The sequence below is a fragment of the Lissotriton helveticus genome, chromosome 10, assembly GCF_964261635.1.
Source record: "Lissotriton helveticus chromosome 10, aLisHel1.1, whole genome shotgun sequence".
Lineage (NCBI taxonomy): Eukaryota > Metazoa > Chordata > Amphibia > Caudata > Salamandridae > Lissotriton > Lissotriton helveticus.
Window position 1 is genome coordinate 204,370,199 of NC_136071.1, and position 23,652 is coordinate 204,393,850.

Consider the following 23,652-nt stretch of genomic DNA (forward strand, 5'->3'; position numbering starts at 1 on the left):
CTCACACCAATTGCGCTCAATCTTTATCTTGTTTAAATGAAGTACTGCTTGTACTTAAAACTTTGCTGGTGTGTAAAGTGTGCACCATGTCATTTTTACTATACAATATCAGGCTTGTCTTCAGTCCTACACTAGTTCTATTTTATATACATATAGTCAATCTATGCCGTGTATGTTTGTCGGCTCTTTACCTCCTACTTTGTTTATCTTAAATGATCCAGCCGCTTAAAGAGTAATTTGAGGAATAGTAGGCTAGATGACGTCATCAGAGATGTCATTAGAGATGTCATGTGTGATGTAATCAATTATGTAATTTAACATATCATGAGTGATGTAATATGTGATGTCATATGTTATCAATGGCAGGGGTGCATGCTCAGTAAACTATAACATGTGAATTTCAGTATTTTTTTGTTTTTTAAACAATAGTGTTTGTGTTTTTTCAATACCTAACTATAATGTCACTTTAATCTTTGTTTTTTTCTAGCCCGCCCCTACACACACACACACACACACGCACGCACGCACACACACACACACACACACGCACACGCACACACACGCGCACACACACACACACACACACACTTTTCAAATATTATGTACCTTCACATCATTGTACGTAAATATAAATATGAATTTGTTACATAGCGTGGGAGAAAATTTGTACTAAAAAGAAAACATTGTGGTATATCTTCACCATGGAAGGCAGATGCATGTAAGAGAATAGCTGTGGAGTGAAGGATAAAGGGTGAGACTACGGTGCAATCCTTTATTCTATTGTAAGTGGTTAATTTATCCTTTATGTATTACTAGCATAGAGTACGTTTAACAACCTTTTCTCTTGAATGTAATGTCCTATCTTAACATCTGCTCCTACCCTTTTATCACTTTCATTATTCTCGATTTATTGCCATGCTTTCTGAAAGATCATCTACGGATGCCTGAGGCGAAGTAATAATGTTAGTTTATTTTGCTTCACAGAAAAAATACCTTCTGTATTTGCAAGTCTGGACAAGGGTTCTATACTTGGATCAAATATAGAACTAGATATATCGTCCTTGTTGGAAGTGTTTCCAGAGGATGAAAGACCAAATCAACTCAAACAAGTGAGTAACCTCCATGTTTTCTCTTTATTACTGACTAGCAGGCCATCCCGACGTTGTCCGGGTATACAATAGAATGTCTGCATTGGTTTGAATAGGTAAGAATAGTTTATTTCAGAACCTGCGTGTCCCGAATTCAAAAACGGCACCGCGATGCTGTGCGTGACCCAAATTCCTACCTCAGCATCCTTCAAAACTTGCGTGTGCCTAATTCAAAAGCAGCACCGCGATGCTGTGCGTGACCCAAATTCCTTCCTCTACAGCCTTCAAAACCTGCGTGTCCCGAATTCAAAAGCGGCACCGCCATGCTGTGCGTGTCCCACATTTCTGCCTCTGCATCCGATGATGAAGGTCGCCAACGTTCAGGGTGTGTGGCTGCTGTCAAGTCCCTTGGATGACGCCGCCAACACCGCGTGAACGTCATACGTGATAGGACGCTATTCTCACGCCATAAACGCACACGCCCACCACAATGCTGAATGCACACGCTGCAGGCTGCGTACTCTAGAACACTATTCTCGCACACGCCCACCACAATGCTGAACGCACACGCCCACCTCAGAGCTGGTGCTACTTCCAACGGACTTCTTTGTCACACAACGTGCTTTGTCCCGTCCAAACTACATTTTGCGCTGGAGTATAGCCTATGTCCATCTGCTTTGCCTCCCTTTTCCAATGTTGTATGCGGTGTTCCGGTTGGCGCAGTGGTTCCGGAGCTTACCCGCCTCAAAGGTTTGGTCTCTCTCTTTATTATATTAGTATGGATTTGGAGGTTTGATACATAGGCCTTGTTAACGTCTAGGTAATGAAGAACTCCAGCCAAAAAGGTAAACTAATTTCCTTTCCAGACAACCTAAAGGAAGCTGTCTCAATATATTTCTTTTATTAACCCAGAGAGAAATTGAAAAGTCAATTTGACGGCGTATTCGTGCAGGCACATGGCAACCATAATAGCCCTTCGGAAGTCCTTGTGTGAATCTCTAGATGGTTATTATTTCCTGCATTTGAAGATAAAACATAATAGGAACATGTCAGGTGATTAACATGTGGCCCTCTGCCAAAACACTCCCACCCTCACCTAATCAAATACCCATGTTGGAAAACCCTCACCTTCCTCAACCTCAAAAGAAGTTCATGAAGGTGAGCGATCCCATAACCATCCTGACTGGGTGCGGCCTACATGCAACGACCAGTTCTGATTGATCAAAAGCAGGAAGCCATTGGCTGAAACAATCTGGTGTTTTCGTCGTTCTAACTGGCTACCCTTCCAAATTGGTCTCTCTGTTGAGGGTATCATGATTGGTTAATGGGTAGCCAGTTAGAATTACAGGGGTCCACCACACCTTAGTGGGTTGACTTTGCTGGCCAGGACCTGTAGCAAAGCACAGGAACTGTACAATGGTCTGTGCACACAGGGTTGGTGTTTCTTATTGTGACCACCCATGATTATTCGTCACATTTAATATATTAGACACATTTTCTTCTCAAATTTCTTTAATACTAGTGTGGTATATAAATAAATAATACCGGATCTATTTTTGAATGAATGAATGAATAACAGATAGCTCAATAAATAAGAGTCAAAATTCGAGGTAGTAGGAGTTTTGCAGGTTTAATACAGCATAAGGACAGGAACAGGACAACCTGCATAGGATTAGGATGACAGGGCCCAGCAGCTGCTGGGGCTGGGTCTGGGATGAGCGCGCGCTAACTTTTAATAACAATACATGAGCATATATACATAGCGCAAACACATAGCATTACATTGCAGTAGGCGTAGCAGTGGGTGGAGCAGAAGGCGTGACGCGTAGCAGTCGCGAAAGATAAGAGTAAAAAGAAGGTGTAACTCAGACATGTGATGCAAACGTAACAGAATATGTCATGAATGGGCGGAAACATAGGAGGGGGCTACCTAAGGAGCCGGGACCTCTAACCTGGTGGTGCGCGCAAACTGGTAATGACGTGTTACGAGGAGAAGCTGGGGGCTATGAACTCTGTGCTAGGAGCAGAGACTAAAGTCTGGAGGGTCGGAGCGACATGTACCTAAACCCTATCTAGTATCTGATGTTTAGGGAACATGTTGATACAAACTAGAAGTCATGAGGGGAAAAGCTAACTGACTCTAAGACTAGAGCATGCATTTATTCTACATGTAGTGCGTGATGAAGAATATTAAATGACCATTAAATACAGTATTTCTCTTAACATGGAGCCGCATAGGCTAGACAATGACGGAAACTATTGATGCAGTTCAGTAGCTTAGGAATGCAGAGAAGGAGGACTAAACTGATAGCTGGAATCACAACATAGTCTTGGCAGACTCAGAGGCAGAGCCAAGCTGCACCGGGCACTGCGAGGCAGGAAGTAAGTGAAAGGTCGAGGATACAGGTGGGGGCTGGATCGCTCCTCAGCGAGGCTTCAGGAGACAGGAGCTGAATCTGATGTCCGGGCCCTGTTGAGGCCTGGAAACGGGGACTTTATAATGAAATAACGTGCACACTGAGAAGCGTGGCAACATTACTTTACATAAGCCTGATATTCGTAGTATTCACGGGGACTGGAAAATGACATACCAGAGGTGGACACAACTGTAATTGCGTCTTGAATCGGACATGGGGAATAACATATGCATATTGGTCATGCACACATAACATATGATGGATGACACGTAGGGACACAGAACATGACAAAATTTACTTTTCCACATTCCCTCCTTGTCACTACGTTTCCATCAGGAAACATCAATATTCATGATACCATCTATCATTTCATACAGTACCATTTGTTCATCTCGAATTGTCTTGGAACGAGATTTAGAACGGGGCTTGGGACTAGGAATACAAGAGGTAGCACACATGCCGCAAATCGCAGGGCCACATTGTATACAGAGACAGCAGCTGAATATGATCGCTACTGCGATACCTAGAAAGGACAGGACTTTCCATCCCCAGGCGGAAATTATATTCCAGAACCAACCGGACCATGTCCAGGTGCCTGGATCTTGGTGTAACAGATGGGCAATTTTATGAAGTCTGGTTATAGCTGAATAAACAGACGGCGCGTTATTTGGAATGAAAATGCAGCAACTAGATCCGATGAGTCTACAGGCCCCGCCCCTATCGGCCAGTATGACGTCAAGGACGAGACGATTCTGGAGCACAACAATTCTCATAAAGGATTGCTCTTCGGTTAAGTTACCTAGAGCGGAGGCAGTCTCATCTACTACAGCTTCAAGGGTTCTTGTTAACCTACGGATTAGCTTACTGTTTACAACTGTACCTAAATAAGGGAACACACCTTTATCAATATCAATGAATTGCTCTGCAGCAGTTTCAGTATAATCGACAATCGGGAGGTTTCTCTTGTGTCTAGTATGTACTAGGAAGGAATTCCTATGGTAGTCAGGTGGGGCTAGGAAAACAGGTGGCAGTAGGAAGGCAATGTAACAGGTTCCCTCCCAATCGAGGGGCAGACGAACATATGCAGTTTGACCACAAACAAAATAAGAATGACGTGAAGCTTTAAAAATAGATTTCCCACTGTCACTATACTGGATAATAGTAGTACAATCACTATGTCCTACGTGTACAGAACCATAATTACGGACACATAATTCGCCTTTGACTGGTAGTACTGAAATAGCAGGTGAGTCTGGAGTAGTATCAGACTGAACATTCAGGACCATGAAATTCGAAGAATAGTTACCTAAATTATACACTTCATTTTCTAGATCTAAACCTGTTCTGTGGGGGAAACCTTGCTTGTCTGGGAAACATGTGCTGTTAAGAAAAGACATATCTGTTAAGGATGACGTTAACGTGGACCATGCTCCACATGAACCATTATGTGAAAAAGGATAAGGAAAAAGTGGCAGAACTCCCTTTGACGTCTGGAAAGGGGGGAGTCGACCACACACCCAACAATTAGTGGCATTGCTGGTCTGGTGTGAGTAATGTAACATGCGGATAAATGTATTGTTACGCATAGCGAGGCGGTATGAATATTCGTGAGGAGGCAGATCACTAAACGTGTGCTCTACTGTAACATTAGAAGGCTTATTTACATGAGGAACTGGAAAACACAGGAAAAATGCGTAACTAGTGCAGGAAATCATTATGCTGATGAATAATATGAAACTTAGAAAAACGATACATCGGTTTGAGTTTTGACTAACTCTCTCACTATGGGGGTCTATTTTATACATGTTAGAAACAGTCTAACCGTTTCACCTAGGGGAGGACTTATACAATCAAACTGACTGACTTATTTTACTAGACCTTAGCTTTTGCTTATACTCCTGCTGCGGAGTTTTCTCTAACAGGGGAGGGGTTGTGTCAATGTCATTTGCGGGACAGTCCTTAGGAACAATGTTTTGACAAGTCTTGATATCCTGGGAAATGTTTTTAGAGACCGGCTTTAATCCGTAGAATTTCTTGACGTGCGAAAGGTGCACCCAGCCGCGGCGTCCTTCCAATTTCACAGCTGTACGGGTGGTGAGGAGGACCTGACGGGGCTCCTTCCAACGTGGCTCCAGCGGACTTGATCTGTCAAAGTTCCGGACGAGCACCATCGAACCTGGAACGATCTCATGCGGTGCCACCTCGGTATTGTCTGGAAATGCGGCGGCAACCTGTGAACGACATGAGTTGAGGGCAGACATCAAGGAAGCTAGGTAATCTGTCAGCATATTACATGAAACATCAGTAATACTTCGGGGTCTAGGAGTACCCCACATGTTAGGGGGGCGGCCGAAAACGACCTCATACGGGGACAGACCTGATCTGGAATGTGCGACCATGCGCATATAAAACAAAGCAACTGGCAGAGCTACTAGCCAGTCCACACCCTTATCTTTACATATTTTGGCAATTCGGATTTTCAGAGTCTGATTATGTCTCTCGACTAGACCGGCTGCTTCAGGATGGCGTACACAATGAAACTTCCACTGGTACCCCAACAACAGGGAAACGTGCTTCATCAGTTCAGATGAGAATGGCTGACCGTTATCAGAATATACGACTCTAGGGAGTCCATATCGAGGGAAGAATTCACGAACCAACTGCTTGGCAGTGGTCGCGGCTGTGTAATCTGGGACTGGATATGCTTCTGTCCATCTGGACAAAGCGCATACAACTACAAGAACATACTTGAAACCTCGACATCGCTCCATCTGAATATAATCCATCTGGAGGACCTCAAAAGGGTGGTCAGGAGGCTGGAAACCACCTTGTTCCACCGGGACACTTTTACCTGGATTAAACTGACAGCATATCATACAGGTACGGACTTTCTGCTTGGCTGCAGCTCGTAAATGCTTGTTGAACCAAATATTCTGGATACTGTCTAACATTGCTTTTTCTCCTAAATGTGCTGGACTATGTGCGGTATTAATGATGACTTGAACCATAGAGTCGGGGAGAAACCATGCGGTCCTACCCTTTGTTAACCATCCTTGATCTGTCTGGACCCCTCCTTGTTCAGACCACTTCTTGGTTTCATCGGGAGTAGCATGTAACTGGATATCTATGACATCTTGAGTAGGGTCCTTAACTGTCATACATGTAGTCAGATCTGGAGTGTGTGTCATGTTAACTGGACTGTCTAGAGCCTGTGCTGTAAGCTTGGCTGTGCGATCTGCTAGATCATTACCTTGAGAAATAATGTCAGTGACTTTCGTATGTGCTTTGCATTTCATGATAGCGATAGATGTCGGTAAATGTATTGCATCTAACAGAGCTTGGATAAGGATACCATGCTGAATCTTGGTTCCATGAGAAGTCATGAAACCTCTCTCCTGCCAGAGCACTCCAAAGTCGTGTACAACTCCAAATGCGTAACGTGAATCTGTGTAAACATTAACTTTCAGGTTCTTGGCGTGTATACAGGCTTGTGTCAGAGCAACTAGCTCTGCTGCTTGAGCGGACAGGGTATCAATGCGGTGTGTCTTAATAACTTCAGTATCAGTAGTCACTGCATACGCGGCGACTAGTTCTCCTGTACTAGTTCTCATACATGAACCATCCACATAAAGTGTCAGGTCAGGATCTGGTAACGGAATGTCTGTCAGGTCTTGTCTTGGCTTTGTCGTAATGTTGACTACTTCCACACAATCATGTGTGGCAGAATTTGAACTAGCTGATGGTAACAGTGTAGCAGGATTCAGGACGTTGCAGCGCCTAATATCTATGTGTGGTTGGAACAGTGTCAATTCATAACCTGTTAAACGTGCAATTGTCAAGTGTTGTGTTTGTGTTCGGTTTAAAAGAACTTCCACGGAGTGTGGGACTTGTACTGTCAAGGTATGTCCTAAAACTATGGAATCACTTTGTCTGATAGCTAGTGCTGTGGCTGCAACTGACTTGAGGCACGCAGGCAGAGCCTGGGCTACAGGATCTAGTGTGCTCGAAAAATAAGCACACGGCTTGTATTGTCCTGCTTGATCTTGTGTGAGAACAGATAATGCTGTACCTTCGCGTTCAGTGACGAAAAGTGTAAAAGGCTTACTGTAGTTCGGCGTAGCTAGAACTGGAGCTTGACATAAAGCTTTCTTTAACTCGTTGAAACTAAGTGTATGTTCAGATGTCCAAGGGAGAACAGTCGATACGGCTGCCTCCTGTGTCGTTAACTGTATCAGTGGCTTGGCTAGAAATGCATACTGAGGAATCCATTGTCTGCAATAAGAAGTAAGGCCGATAAAGGCACGTACCTCCTTCTGGGTCCTGGGCTGAGGAAGACTCGCTATCAACTGGATACGGTCTGGTGTCAACTGCCTACCCCTCTTGGACAGTAAGTGTCCTAAGTAGACCACTTGCTGGACACAGAATTGAAGCTTCGAAGGGGACACCTTGTGCCCCATCTCGGCTAGGAAATACAGAACCGTCAGTGACGCTCGCTCGCAGTCACGTTCAGAACGGGCTGTGATCAGTAGATCATCGACATACTGGAGCAGGGCAGTGTCAGTTGGCATGTGAATGTTGTCTAGTTGTCTCTTAAGTGCTTGACTATAAATACTAGGACTTTCTGTGAAACCTTGAGGAGCGCGTGTGAACATATAGCTCCTTCCATTTAAACAAAATCCGAAAAGAAACTGGCTGTCTGGATGGATGGGAACACTAAAAAATGCGTTCTTGAGGTCTATGACAGTGAAGAACGTGGCTTCGGAATCAATGGCTGTCAATAGGGAAGAGATATCTGGGACAACTGGGTACTGAGGAATAATACATTTGTTAAGTTCTCGTAAATCAATCACTAATCGATATACTGGGGGTGCATTTGGATCAGTACGTTTCATGACTGGAATGATCGGAGAGTTACATACGTTGGAGTCAGTTTCTACAACTACTCCTTGAGCCATGAGCTCGTCTATAATTTTGGATAAGGCTGCTACAGCCTCGGGTGGCAATCTGTACTGTCTGATTCGTGGTAACACTACACCTGGTTTGAGAGTCACACGATGGGGTGTGATTTGCATGTAACCTACATCAGTTGGACCTTGCGCCCATAAATGCTGCGGGACATTAGACAGTCTTGAATCAAAATCTCGTAAGACATAGTGACCCTTAAAGTCACGTAGGAACAATCGTATTCCCTCTGGGGAACAACATATAACTGCACCTAACTCTTTCAGTGTTTTAATGCCTAATAGATTTTCTGGACATGACTTAGTAAGTAACAGATCAGTAGTGCGGGACAATGGACCTACTTCTAGAGTGACTGGCTTTGAAATCTCATTAACGATAGGCTTTCCTGAAAATCCAAGGGAAACATTTCTTGAGCCTGAGAGCGGAGCCCCTGGAACTTCGGCATGACTAATTGTGGTCCTACTTGCCCCTGTATCAATCAAAAACTTTCTGTCTTTCCCTAATACTTGACTGTGAACATAGGGACCTTCTTGATCTACAGGTATCTCGATGAGAGGCAAGCCTACCTCCCTCTCTAGGCTGTTTCATGAATATGGCTGGTACTCTGGATACTCAGACTGTGCATACTGGTACATCTGCGATGTAACATGCTGTGTTGCAGCAATAGGCTGCGGTACTGTAACTGTCTGTGGTGCATTCTGTGACGGAGGAGTCTGTGAAACTTGTTCTTGTCTAGGCGGACGTGGTCTTTCTTTAGTCTTACCAGTAGCTATGTTATGTTTCAGGACTGCACACTCATTTATAAAATGACCTGGCTGTTTACAATAATTGCAGTTCCCTTTAACGGGTGTTGCAGGATGACTGGCTTGATTCGGACCCCTCTTCTGACTGTCTTGAGGAACAGATTGTGCAACTAGTACTTTCATTTTCGTGTCTTTCATACGTTTTCTCTCGTGTTCTTGCTCTTCCCTGATTCTATTCTGGTGGTACTGGAGCATCTGGAGCATCTGGGACGGAGTATTTGCTTGCCAGGTGCTTTCGACTTTCAGAACTCGGTTTTTAATTGGTGGGCTTGAATTCTCGACTAATTTAGTAACGAAAAGGTGAGGGTACGACTCACTACTTGTCTTGAGGCCACTGTTGATACTAAAGCACTTTTCAAACCTAGAATAAAAATCACTAATATCTTCATCCTGTTTCTGTTTACAGGCTGAGATTGCATCCCAGTCTTCTTTTCTTGTTGTTAATAATCTGGGTAAAACTTGAATTAATAATTCTGGTAATTCTTTACATTTCTCTCCAAGACCAGTACCTGGTACACGTATCTTATCTTCTGCTTCTAGGACTGCCCAATCTATCTTTTTCTCTCCCACCTCCCATTCTTTTTCCTTTAGCTTTTCATACACCCCGGCGGGTAGCAGAACCTTTAACATTTTAATGATATCTGGGTAAGTGTATTCTCCCATACGGAGCATGTCTTTTAATTCTCTATGGAACCCTGCTGGATCTTTGTCATGACAGGGAATTCATTTCTTCATTTCGAGGAGTTCCATCTTTGTGATCGGAGTGTATACAAACACTCGCTGCATTTCGCCACCCGCTCCTCTGACTGGGTGGACTTCTCGTAACGGATTCTGTCTGTCTATGTAGAATGATTTACTTTCTGGGGGTGAGACATGAACAAAATGCGGGTTCAAGAATGTTCTATATTTGTGGCGTTGTTCTAGAATGACACTAATTAAATCGGTACCTAGACCTCTCCATCTGTATTGGAGTAACTCGTTCAGGATATCATGTAACGGGCCTGGATCAGAATGTTGACCCTCATACAGAGTAATGAGGTGCTGAATCATATACATACCCACCAGTCGCTGCTCGGCTGGGGGCATTTTCAGGAACATTTGTGCCACTATTTCGTCCGGAAAAGTGGTAGGATCAGTAATCCATCGGACTGCTGACCGAACTATTTCTTGTTCATGCATGGTACTTAACTCACTATAACCGATTCGTGATTTCAGAATGTGATCGGTAGCTTGAAATACTTGTTCTAGGGAACCTTGTTCTGGTGCTGGATGATGGAAAATAGACTTGTGTTCTAGACGTAAATGGCGATCTGGAAATCTAGGTTTTCCTACATACGCTATTCTGGCAGTATTCTCATCGTCTTCCTCTTCAGGATCAGAGGTACTTTCTTTCTCGCTTACTTGTGCTGCTTTACGCTGTTCGTGTATCTTTATTATTTCTCTACGGATTTTCTTGTACATACTTTCCATGGCACCAATGGTATTGTGCTTTCCTTCGGCTATATTATCACTCCACTTTGTTAGAGTTTTCATTTCTTCCGGGTCTTTAGACGGGTAATCTTGTTCTCTTATTAGACAGTTAATTAAGAACTTTAATATCATGCGCTGAATCTCGGCTTTCCTTTGAGACATGGCATCACTAATACTTTGTGGGTCATCCCCTGTACGGATGAAACGATATATCCTGTCTAGATCTTCTTTCATATTCGGCAGGGTGACTAGATACTCGGTCACTCTCCTTACGCGTACGGAATATAAAACCATATTAAACTCGCCTGGAACTGGGTCATAGACACATTCGCCAAGGGTTTGCCTGATCTCTGCAACAGACTTATTACTCTTGGGAGTACGCTGTGATGCTTGAGCATGTAATTCGAGTGCTGATAAACGTTTGTATGGCGGCGGAGTTTGAGGAAGACCTCCTCCTGCGGCCCCTAAACTGGAATCATCAACTGATGCTTTTCGTCCTGGCAGGGTGGGTAATTGTAACGTGGGCTGGACTTGTATGGCGGGCTGACCCAGGGGGGCTGTTAAGGGCACCCCGGTGTCTGGAGGAGCAGGAATTACCTGGTTTACAGGGACTGGCGGAGTGCGAACAGGATTTGCATATTCGGGGACTGTGTCGTCCAGATAGGACGAAATAAAAATATCAGCTGCGGTCGGTTTGTGACGTAGCTTGGTCGGAACTAATGGTGGCGGGAAATTACTGGATGCCTCCGGGGTCGCTTTTGGCAAGCCCTCAGCAAGAAGAGGATACATACCCTTGATGAGGGCATTCCTCTGTCTGTCTAATTGCTCAGTTCTAACTCGTTCACCTATCTCGATTAATTCTCTTTCTTGGGCTCGTTCTTGGGATTCTCTACTTAGTTCTGACTTTCTGATTTCTTTTTCGGTTCTCTTATGAGCTTCTTTGCGCCATAACTCGATGGCATCTTTCTGTGATTGTCTGGCTTTCTTTTTCCATAATGCCTCTTCTACTCGCATGATGCATTCGGCATCCCATGTACCCGATACGGGCCACCTATACTTTTCTTCTAACTGTTTGGTATATTCTACCCATAAATCTAGATACAATATGGCGCTTATGCCATGCTTCTGATACATAAAGTGACCTGGACTGTCCCTGAGCGGGACGGGAACTGCTGCTTCCAGCAGACCCTTTCTAGTTTTTAACTGACGTAACTTGGAAAATATGGGCATGACTGAACTGTAATCTAGACACAATACAATACACAATAAACACGATACTTATTTCCCATTCATACCACGACATTAGAATACATGAAAAACATTTAAAATAACAGTTCGGACAGAATACTACCTGGAAATACTGAGAACAGAACACGTGAATTTTCTCGAGAACAGAAACTGACTAGAACAGAAACTAGATGCACTGCTGAAACAGTACGAAACTTACCGGTCTCTTAAAGAGACACGTCAGGACCCGTATCCACCGAAGTGAACACTTCGTTTGTGGGACTGTGTACCACCAACCCACAGACCAGAGTCAATTAAATTGACCCTGTCTAGATACTACCTCAGTAACGGTACTCACCGGGCAGCAAGAACGGAAGGCCTCGGACTGGACTGGACTGCTACGACGACGAACTTCGGACTTCGGACTTCAGTTACGGGTGGACCTCCGGATACCTCGGACCTTGGACTCTTGGCTTGGGCTCTGGTCGGGACTCGCCGCGTTCCTCCACCGTCTCGTCTGGATGCTGGACCGCCTCCTCCGTCTCCTCCGTGGGCCTGAGGGATACTTGAGCAGAAATATCTGCCACTGCGCAGAAGAGTTCCGTCACGACTGCAGAGGGTCAGGGGGTCGGCGTGGCTTCACCGACGCGTGGGGAAAGGGCAAGTCCCTGTTCGGGCGCCATTATGTGGTATATAAATAAATAATACCGGATCTATTTTTGAATGAATGAATGAATAACAGATAGCTCAATAAATAAGAGTCAAAATTCGAGGTAGTAGGAGTTTTGCAGGTTTAATACAGCATAAGGACAGGAACAGGACAACCTGCATAGGATTAGGATGACAGGGCCCAGCAGCTGCTGGGGCTGGGTCTGGGATGAGCGCGCGCTAACTTTTAATAACAATACATGAGCATATATACATAGCGCAAACACATAGCATTACATTGCAGTAGGCGTAGCAGTGGGTGGAGCAGAAGGCGTGACGCGTAGCAGTCGCGAAAGATAAGAGTAAAAAGAAGGTGTAACTCAGACATGTGATGCAAACGTAACAGAATATGTCATGAATGGGCGGAAACATAGGAGGGGGCTACCTAAGGAGCCGGGACCTCTAACCTGGTGGTGCGCGCAAACTGGTAATGACGTGTTACGAGGAGAAGCTGGGGGCTATGAACTCTGTGCTAGGAGCAGAGACTAAAGTCTGGAGGGTCGGAGCGACATGTACCTAAACCCTATCTAGTATCTGATGTTTAGGGAACATGTTGATACAAACTAGAAGTCATGAGGGGAAAAGCTAACTGACTCTAAGACTAGAGCATGCATTTATTCTACATGTAGTGCGTGATGAAGAATATTAAATGACCATTAAATACAGTATTTCTCTTAACATGGAGCCGCATAGGCTAGACAATGACGGAAACTATTGATGCAGTTCAGTAGCTTAGGAATGCAGAGAAGGAGGACTAAACTGATAGCTGGAATCACAACATAGTCTTGGCAGACTCAGAGGCAGAGCCAAGCTGCACCGGGCACTGCGAGGCAGGAAGTAAGTGAAAGGTCGAGGATACAGGTGGGGGCTGGATCGCTCCTCAGCGAGGCTTCAGGAGACAGGAGCTGAATCTGATGTCCGGGCCCTGTTGAGGCCTGGAAACGGGGACTTTATAATGAAATAACGTGCACACTGAGAAGCGTGGCAACATTACTTTACATAAGCCTGATATTCGTAGTATTCACGGGGACTGGAAAATGACATACCAGAGGTGGACACAACTGTAATTGCGTCTTGAATCGGACATGGGGAATAACATATGCATATTGGTCATGCACACATAACATATGATGGATGACACGTAGGGACACAGAACATGACAAAATTTACTTTTCCACACTAGTGCACCACACAATTGTTTCTGACCATTTGCACCCAGGGTTACTCATTGCATTTATTTTTATTTATTTATTTATTTTTGACATTTGTAGAGCGCAGCGAATACCCACAGGCGTCTCGGCGCTAACAATTCATCTGTTTACTGCTCGTACTCAAAGTCTCATTGATTGAACAGCCATGTCTTTAAAAGTTTTCGGAACTGGTGGAGTGAGGAACTCGTCCTGATGTTTTGAGGAAGAGTATTCCATAGTTTGGGTGCAGCCACTAGGAAGCGGCGGTCACCCCACGACACTGTTTTTGATCGTGGGATTACTAATTGGTGTAAGGTAGAAGAGCGAAGCTGTCTGCAGGGTATATAAGGTTTCAATTGGTCCTTAAGAGAATGCGGCCCTTGGTTGTTTAGTGCCTTGTAGACTATACATAAGGACTTAAACTTTATTCTGTTTTGGATCGTTAGCCAATGAAACTGCCTTATCGTTTCTGATATGGGTTCGAACTTAGAAGTTCCAGAAAACAGTCGTGCAGCCGCATTCTGTATTGACTGTAACTTTTTTGTGACCCTGACCTGAGCATTAAGAAATAGACCGTTACAGTAGTCTAAGGATGACAGAACTAAAGCACTAACCAATGTTTTAATTACTGCATCCGGTAGAAAGGGGCGAATCTTTCTGATCATTTTCAGTTTGTAATGGGCCGTAGTAGCAACTTTGTTTGCATGGTCCATGAAACTGAGACCCTCGTCAAAAATGACTCCCAGATTCCTGACTTTGGCTGTTGGATTGGGAGGTGAACCAAAGGCTGCTGGCCACCAGCATGAAGGCCATATTGGGAGAAGAGGACCAAAGATGACTACCTCAGTTTTTTCTGAGTTGAGCTTGAGGCAGTTTGTAGCCATCCATTCTCCTATTTCAAGCAATCCGTCTTTAAAGTTTTGTGCCACTTGTCCTCCGTCACCCTTGATGGCCAATACCAACTGCGTATCGTCAGCATAAGATGTTAGGCTCATCCCATATGCTCTGATGACATTGGCAAGGTCCGACACATAGATATTAAATAGTGTCGGACTGAGGGATGAGCTTTGGGGAACCCCGCATGGCAGCGAGAGTTAAGCAGATTGGAAAGGTCCAAGGGTGACCGCTTGAGTTCTGTCAGCGAGAAAGGAGGCAAGCAGGTCTCTGGCAGAGTGACAAATGCTCAGCTTTCCGACACGGTCGACCAAGATGTTATGGTCGACCGTGTCGAAAGCTGCTGATAAATCCAGCAGTACTAAAATTGCAGTCCCACCTTGGTCCCGGATAGTCCTGACATCGTCAGCTGCCTTAATAAGGGCAGTTTCGGTCCCATGGTACCTCCGAAAGCCGAATTGTGAGTCATCCAGCAATCGGTGTCTCTCTATGTAGTCTGAGAGTTGGGAATTCATGGCCTTTTCCGCCACTTTGGCTAAAAAAGGAAGACTAGCAATTGGCCTATAATTTTTCAGTTCGTTTTTGTCTAAACAGGGTTTTTTTAATAAAGGTTTCAATAAGGTGTTTTTTACCAAGTTCGGATAACTCCCTGAAGACAGGATAGAATTACAGACTTGTGTCAACACTGGTACAATGGACTCCATTACTGGTGATAAGACTGAAAAAGTGCAAGGGTCAAGAGCGGAACCTGTTTTGATGGTTGATACGATGGTCCTTATGTGGTCACCTGTGATGGTATGAAAACTAGAAAAAGCATTAGACGAATGTGTGCAAAGTGAGGCCGTGTTCGTCGTAGGTGGTTTGGAAGCAAAAGCTTGATAAATATCATCCACCTTGGTGAAGAAAAATTTCGCCAAGGCGTCACATAATGCTTGGGACGGGGGGGGAATGAGGTCAGGGGCATTACCTGCCAACGTTTTGGTGATTTCGTACAGTCGCTTGCTAGAGTTTTTTGCTTGATCAATTTGGTCTGTGTAGAATAATTTTTTTGCGTTTATGATCATAGATTTGTACAGTGCCAATGATTCTTTATAGACTTTCTTACTAGCCATATCATAAGTTTTTCTCCAACGTCTTTCCAGATCCCTGCTAGTCTGTATTTGCAGTCTTAGATCGTCAGAGTACCATGGAGCGGACGGTTTAGATCTATTCCTGGACAAGGATTTAGTAGGGACTGTATGCTCCGTTGCGTGAGCAAGCCAGGTCTGGAATTGTAATGTTGCCACATTGGGATCGGTGGACACCGTAGGACAAGTATTGTCCAACTGTGTTTTCAGCTCTATCTGGTTTATGTTCTTCCAGTCTTTGAAAGAACTTTGGTTAGTTATGCTGGGGTTCTTATTTTGATGAATCTTAGTTGTGATTTTACCGAATATGGCGTAATGATCGGTCCATGGCATTGGTAGAATGTCCGTTATTTGAAGACCCTCTACATTTGAAAATATGGCGTCTAAAGTGTGGCCTGCTGAATGCGTGGCAGAGGCAACTAATTGTTTTAACCCCAGTATTTCCATATCCGATATAAGGGAGGATGTGTCAGCTTGGTTGACTTGATCTAGGTGAAAATTCAGATCACCTAGAACTGTAAATGTGTTTTCTATGGCTAAGGTTTTCAGCATGGTATTGATATTAGCGAGAAAACCTGTCTTCGTCCCTGGAGGACGATATATCAGTATTCCCTTGAAATTGAAAAGGGAGCAGAGCTTTATTCCAAACTGCAATGCTTCGCAAGATGTGGATGGGATAGGGGTCGTTCTGATAGTGAAGCAATCTCTGGCTATAATGGCTAGGCCACCTCCTTTTTTCCTTACTCTATCCTGCCGATAGGCTTTATAACCAATGGGTACTGCAATTACCAAGTCCGGCTCTGGCGACTCATCTGTCCAGGTTTCGGTGACAAAAAGTATATCTAGTTTATTATCGGTAATGAGGTCAGCTACTTCCTGGCTGTGTTTACATAGTGAGCGGGCATTAATAAGTGCCATTAAAAAAGAGTCGTTTTTGATAGTAGTCAACTGATTGGGATGAGCGGGAGCGGTATATAGAGGAATTGAAATTTTGCAGTATGGGCAAGGCGCACTGAGAGCGTGTGAAACCTTAGAAGGATCTAGTCTTGGGCAGCTTAAATCAGGTGATGGTCTGAGTTCTAGTAAGGTCGTGCGTGAGTAGGAGAGGTAGTGAGTACTCGGCGACCGACCAGGGGTTATGGCCCTAGGCCCGGTCCCGGCACGGGCGCGGACGGGCGCAGACGGGCTTGCCTTTGGCGCGCCGCTGGCGCGCCCGCTGCGCCCGCCCGCTGCGCGGACGGGAAGGTCTGATGTTTTTATGCATAGGAACAGGGGAGGAGGGCGGGAGGGTTCCAACCACTACACCGCCACCCTTACCTCGCTCAAGATGGCTGCTGAGGTGGGTGGGGTGATGTGTCAGCGCGTGGGACCAAAGCGCTGTGGAACTAAAGAGCCTGTGTGTAGCCTCGGGGCGACGCTAATCTCGCGCCGAGGTGAGGGCTAAAATAGTAAGAATGAGCTGTTTAAAATATGTACAATTTTTAAAAAACGCTGTTTTTAATCAATAGCGCGCAAGAGAACACAAAGAGTATAGCAAGGTGCCCCCGGCTTTCCGCCTCAGGGGAGAGTGTGAAACGAATGATTTTGCCTGGAAGGGAGTCTCCAGCCCTTAAGTAATCTGGGAGGGCTCCAACCACTACACCGCCACCCTTACCTCGCTCAAGATGGCTGCTGAGGTGGGTGGGGTGATGTGTCAGCGCGTGGGACCAAAGCGCTGTGGAACTAAAGAGCCTGTGTGCAGCCTCGGGGCGACGCTAATCTCGCGCCGAGGTGAGGGCTAAAATAGTAAGAATGAGCTGTTTAAAATATGTACAATTTTTTAAAAACGCTGTTTTTAATCAATAGCGCGCAAGAGAACACAAAGAGTATAGCAAGGTGCCCCCGGCTTTCCGCCTCAGGGGAGAGTGTGAAACGAATGATTTCTATTTATGACCACATTTCATTTCAATTTTCTATTTAAATACCAATGTATTATACATGTGTTTTCTGCTATTAGCACCGAAGCCTTCTCCTCACGTTTGGGGGCTTATGTACAAGTCACTTGCGCTGTCGGTGCTTTACTTTTAATATGGGAAAAAATGACATAACGGCAGCCATATTTCATTTCATTGTGTCTATTTTAATAACAATGCATCAAACATTTGTTTCATACTGCTCCTTGAGTACTGTGTTTTGTGACGTATTTATCTCGATGTTACTGTTTAAACGAATACGAATTTCAGTGATTTTGTAAAGGTGTGAGCTAGTGTTGAAAAAATACTTTGATTTAAGATTGCCGTTGTTTTTTGTTTAGGTGGAGTATGCGGTTTTGAGACACCTCTCCGAGCTGCGAAGAATCTACAACGTGTACAGCAGCCTGGGACAAGAGATTTCTGTCGACAACACATTCCTAATGACAAGGTTCCAATTCTGGAGGTTTCTGAAGGACTGCAAATTCCATCACTATGACATGACGCTGTGTGACATGGACAGGATACTAAATGGTTAGAATCAATAATTCAGTTTCTTGTGGGGGAAATCCATTTGATGTGTTAAAGGTGCAGACTTAAAAATTGTATTGAAAGTAAGCAGGCCAGATTGAGGAATTTCATTACAAGACCGGAGGCTACATTATGCATTATTCCTTTAATGCAGATCCCAAGCCGCATACATCACAATTAAAAGGTTCTAAATAGAATAAAGGCAACTGATAGTGTTCATGAGGCAACAACAATCAGCCTCTTTTAAATGCGTCTCCCGAGCAGATAAGTTGATCTTTTTCTCTCTCTTCTTTTTATTGTATTTTGGAGAATTAATATCTTTCTCTTCCACAGGGTGTGCATTTGACGTGTTTTACCCCCCCCCCCTCTCTCGCAACACCTTTCCCTTACCCATCTCCAATTTATGGAGATTTATTGCCTTTCTGCCACTCTTGTGTTTTCCAATAGCTTATGTGTAAATTGGCTTCATTTGTATTAGGCGCTAACTTAGTATCTCCCCCCCTCCTTCGTGTGAAACAATGCGGTATTAATGCTTGCTCGCTTAATCTGGAGTATTTATTTAAGCTTGGCCGATCCTCCGCTGCGCTGCGTTAGCGCTGAGGATCCGTTCTTTTAAACTAATTCGGTATAAATCGGGCGATATTTTACATAAGAAAGGTATTTTGAGAACTTACATTCCCTCGGTGCTCGAGCCTCGGCACCTCCTTAAATGACGCACAATTTAAGGAATGCACCTTAGCGAGCGCGACGCGACACGCGCTCGTTGCTAAGGTTCTTAGTTCACAATCTTCCTCTTCAGCTACGTAGGCTGAATACAATGATTACAGTCGGCGTTTCCATAGCGACCCAGCATTCAAGAGCCCGGCACTTGGAAAGAAACCGACAGTTTAGTTATTTCTCACGTTTTAAGACGCTTTTCTACATTTAAGCGCATTATAAGTCATTTTAATTAATTTTAATACCTTTGCTCTTCTTCCCTTTATAATCTTAAAAAAAAAAAAAAAGGGCTATTGACTTTCCCTGTTTTACCTCTTTTCACTATACACATAATGTCCGGCAGTGAGTCTGATGAGGCTTCTGCCTCTACATCTACTCTGGAAAATGATTCCTTCAAAAAAATGCTCCATATGGAGATGAAGTCTTGCATGCTGGAAAGTCTTTCGCAGTTTTTGCCTGTTAAACGCCCAAATGAGAGTAATTTAGGAGGTAAGAGATCAAAGAAGAGCAAACATGGTGATGCTGGCATGGGAGGTCTTAGCACCTCAAGAAATAAAGGAGGTCCGAGCACCTCACGATCTGAGGAAGGTCTTCGCACCTCAAAATTTGTGGGTGTCCTTGGCGGCACGAAAGATTCAGGTGTCCTAAGCGACACACAAGATAGAAATGCTCATCACAGCAATGATAATGACAATTCAGATGATTCTGACTTTATTGACGAATATGTCCACGACCTCAACAAGGATGATCAAGACTTCAGGGATTCATTTGAGGATACACCATCCTCAAAGGATGTTATCCTCGATCCATTTGGCGAAGAAATGCTTTCACCTCAAAATCTTAAACACCCTCGGAGTTCAGAATGGACTCCACAGGAACATGTTGCAAGATTTATTTAAAAATGGATCAGAAACCCTTTGGAAAGAGAAACACGCAATATCTTGAGAGCTGAATGCTCAAGACCTACCATTGGGGATAAGGCTTGCTACACCCCAAATCTAGACCCAGACCTGATAAAGTTCCTTTTCAAACTAGGGCGCGACTCTAGAAAATGTATGGAAAAATCATTTAAGGGGTGCCAGGACCGTCTCCTTGACGTCCTCGGACCCCTCACTAGGATACTTGATTCGGCCATGCCCAGGGCACTCATCTCGATACGGAGATTATAAGAGGATGGAGCCAGAGGGCCATTATACTTTTAGGAAATGCCAATGCCAGCATTAACGCTGAAAGGCGTAGGGTTGTGCTCACTAGGATTAACCCTAAGCTCAGTGACCTCGCTGATAAAGAACCCTCCAAAAACCAGCAAGGGCTTCTCTTTGGAGAAGAATTAATCAAGTCTCTGGGAAAATATGTTTCAACATTCACAGCCCTTGACAAAGCGCAACAGAATATGCGCAAGGATTTTAACACAGGCAATAACCTTTTCGGAAGGGCCGGAAGACGAGGCCAACCTTCCGGCCGCTACAATCAAAGGGCCAATTTTAGAGGACGTGGGTTCAACAGAGGCTACCAGTTCAACAACCCACAATTCTACCCGCAGAGAGGAAGAGGCCAGCGGAGCAAAGGCTTCAGATCACACGGATCCAATAATCAAAGCAATCCCTCAGTTGAGTGTTACTCTCCCTTCTTCACTTTCTTCCCCCTTAAAGGTGGGCGGGAGACTCAAGTATTTCCAGAAAAACTGGAAATTAATTACTCAGGACAACTGGTTCCTAAATATCATAAGGGGGTTCAAGATAGATTTTTCTCATACTCCTACCCAAGAATCCTTTCCCAAAGAAATTCCTCTATCACCAGAACAGCAACGTATCATAGAGGAGGAGATCTCATCAATGATCCAGAAAAACGCAATATTAGAAGTTCCCATGGAACAACTAGGCATTTTAAGCAACCTTTTCTTGGTCGAGAAAAAAGACAAAGGTTGGAGACCGGTTATAAACCTTCGAGATCTGAACAGATTTCTGACATACAGACACTTCAAAATGGAAGGTATTCATCTTCTCAGGGATCTACTCCTGGAAGGAGATTGGCTAGTGAAGCTAGACCTGAAGGATGCCTATTTTACCATCCCAATGGCAGACATCCATCAACACTTCCTTCAATTTCTCTGGAAAGGTCATTTGTACCAATTCCAAGCTCTTCCTTTTGGTATTTTACCAAGGTCATGAGATCCGTCGTCTCGCATTTAAGATCAAGGGGCATTCGTCTTATCATTTATCTAGACGATATCCTCATTATGGCCCAAGATCGCTCTCAACTGGAGAAAGATCTCACCTTTTCAATGAATCTTATACAGAATCTAGGTTTTATCATAAACAAAGAGAAATCTTGCCTGACTCCCTCCAGGTCTTTAGAATTCCTGGGTTTCATGGTCGACACAGTTCGTTGTCTCCTCCTCCTTCCCTTGAAGAAAATTTCAAAAATAAAGAAAGAAATAAGATTTCCCGGTCCCCTAAACTATCACGCTCTTCAGAGAAACAAAGCGATGGCCCTGAGATCGGGCCTTTGGTACGGCGATCGTATCTCCCTGGACCAGGACTCACGTTCAGAATTGTCTTGGTGGGTGAACAACCTGGAGGCATGGAATGGCAAGGCGATTCTCGGATCAACTCCAGAATTTGTCTTGGAATCAGACACCAGTCTTCATGGCTGGGGGCGTGCCTTCTAGATCAGAACACCGGAGGTCCATGGTCTGATCAAGAACCTCTCCACCACATAAATTACTTGGAACTTACCGCCAGTCTCTATGCTCTGATGAGCTTCAGACATTCCCTTCAAGGAAGGTCTGTCCTTTTAAAGATGGACAATATGTCAAGATTTCCCAGTCCCCTAAACTATCACGCTCTTCAGAGAAACAAAGCGAGGGCCCTGAGATCGGGCCTTTGGTACGGCGATCGTATCTCCCTAGACCAGGACTCTCGTTCAGAATTGTCTTGGTGGGTGAACAACCTGGAGGCATGGAATGGCAAGGCGATTTTCGGATCAACTCCAGAATTTGTCTTGGAATCAGACGCCAGTCTTCATGGCTGGGGGGCGTGCCTTCTAGATCAGAACACCGGAGGTCCATGGTCTCATCAAGAATCTCTCCACCACATAAATTACTTGGAACTTACCGCCGGTCTCTACGCTCTGATGAGCTTCAGATATTCCCTTCAAGGAAGGTCTGTCCTTTTAAAGATGGACAATATGTTAGCAGTGGCCTATATCAACCGCTTGGGAGGTACTAGATCTGCGGACCTCTCAGGTCTAGCGAGGAAATTATGGATGTTCTGTTTGGAAAACAAAATCTCACTCAAAGCGGAGTATCTTCCAGGAACTTTGAACTCCTCTGCGGACTGGAACTCGAGGTTCCTCGTGGATTTCAGCGATTGGAAAATGAATCCATCTGTTTTTGACACCCTAAACAAGATTTGGGGTCCCCTGGAGGTAGATCTTTTCGCAAGCAGGCTGACCTGCCAGCTTCACAATTATTTCAGCTGGATGCCCGACCCGGGTGCTCTGGCAGTCAATGCCTTTCTTCAGTCCTGGAAGGAACTCAGAGGATACGCTTTTCCCTCCTTTGCAATGATTCAGAGGGTCCTTCAAACAGTCAGACTAGATCAATGTCTCCTTGTCCTAGTAACTCCTTTCTTGCCTTCCCAGGCGTGGTTCCCAACCGTTTTAGAACTGGCTTGCAGTCCTCCTTTCTTAATTCCTCCCATAGAGAAACTCCTTACAGACGCGGACGATCAAATTCATCCCCTAATCCTGAACGGGAGTTTATCCCTTCTTGCTTGGAGAGTGTCAGGAGATCTAACGAAATCTCAGGCCTTTCGGAAACGGCTTCAACTCTCCTCAAGGAGTCTTGGGCACCAGGCACACATTACCGATATAATAGAATCTGGAAACTTTGGGTTCGTTGGTGCTTGGAAAGGGACTTGGATCCCTTGGAGGCCTCTATCGTTGATATAACCAACTTTCTTGTCGAACAATTTGAAAGAGGACTTAGTTACAGATCTATTAACTGTTTTAGATCTGCTATCTCTGCTGGTCATACCCTTGTTAATGGTAAGACTATCGGTAAAAACGCCATCATCTGTAGAGTTATGAAGAGCATACGCCTAAGGAGACCTCCTAAGGCTAGATATGAAACCCTTTGGGATGTTAATTTTATTATTTTCTTAACAGGAAGAATCTCTCTATTAAACTAGCTACGCTCCTATGCCTCGTCTCTTGCAGAAGAGCTTCTGATATTAGGGCTCTAGATATTACTAATCGTTCCTACTCTATGTTTGGCGTCAAATTTGACATCCATAGAAGGACAAAGACAATGTCTGATTCTATATTTTATCCTCGTTTTGATCTCTTTCCCAATCTTTGCGTTGTTAGATGCATGAATGAGTATGATCTCAGAATGTCTGATCTCCGTCCTCAAGGAGTTAATCAGTTACTCATTTCCTTTGTTAAACCTCAAAAAGGTATTAGTTCCTCTTCTATTGCTAGATGGATTAAGACTGCTATGAGTTTAGCTGGTATTGATTTGAATCTCTTTCAAGCTCACTCCCTTAGAGGTGCTATGGCAAGAAA

The 23,652-nt window shown here is 44.4% G+C and overlaps 1 protein-coding gene across 3 annotated transcripts in view; it reads left to right on the top strand.

Moving 5' to 3' along the window:
* Positions 1 to 23,652, top strand: part of RSPH10B (radial spoke head 10 homolog B) — a 517,038-nt gene that overhangs the window by 144,442 nt on the left and 348,944 nt on the right. For all 3 annotated transcript variants that reach the window (XM_078665151.1, XM_078665153.1, XM_078665152.1), the window contains exons 10-11: positions 985 to 1,109; positions 18,180 to 18,369. In XM_078665151.1, coding sequence (XP_078521277.1) covers positions 985 to 1,109; positions 18,180 to 18,369 — 315 coding nt within the window. The remainder of the gene's footprint in view (positions 1 to 984; positions 1,110 to 18,179; positions 18,370 to 23,652) is intronic.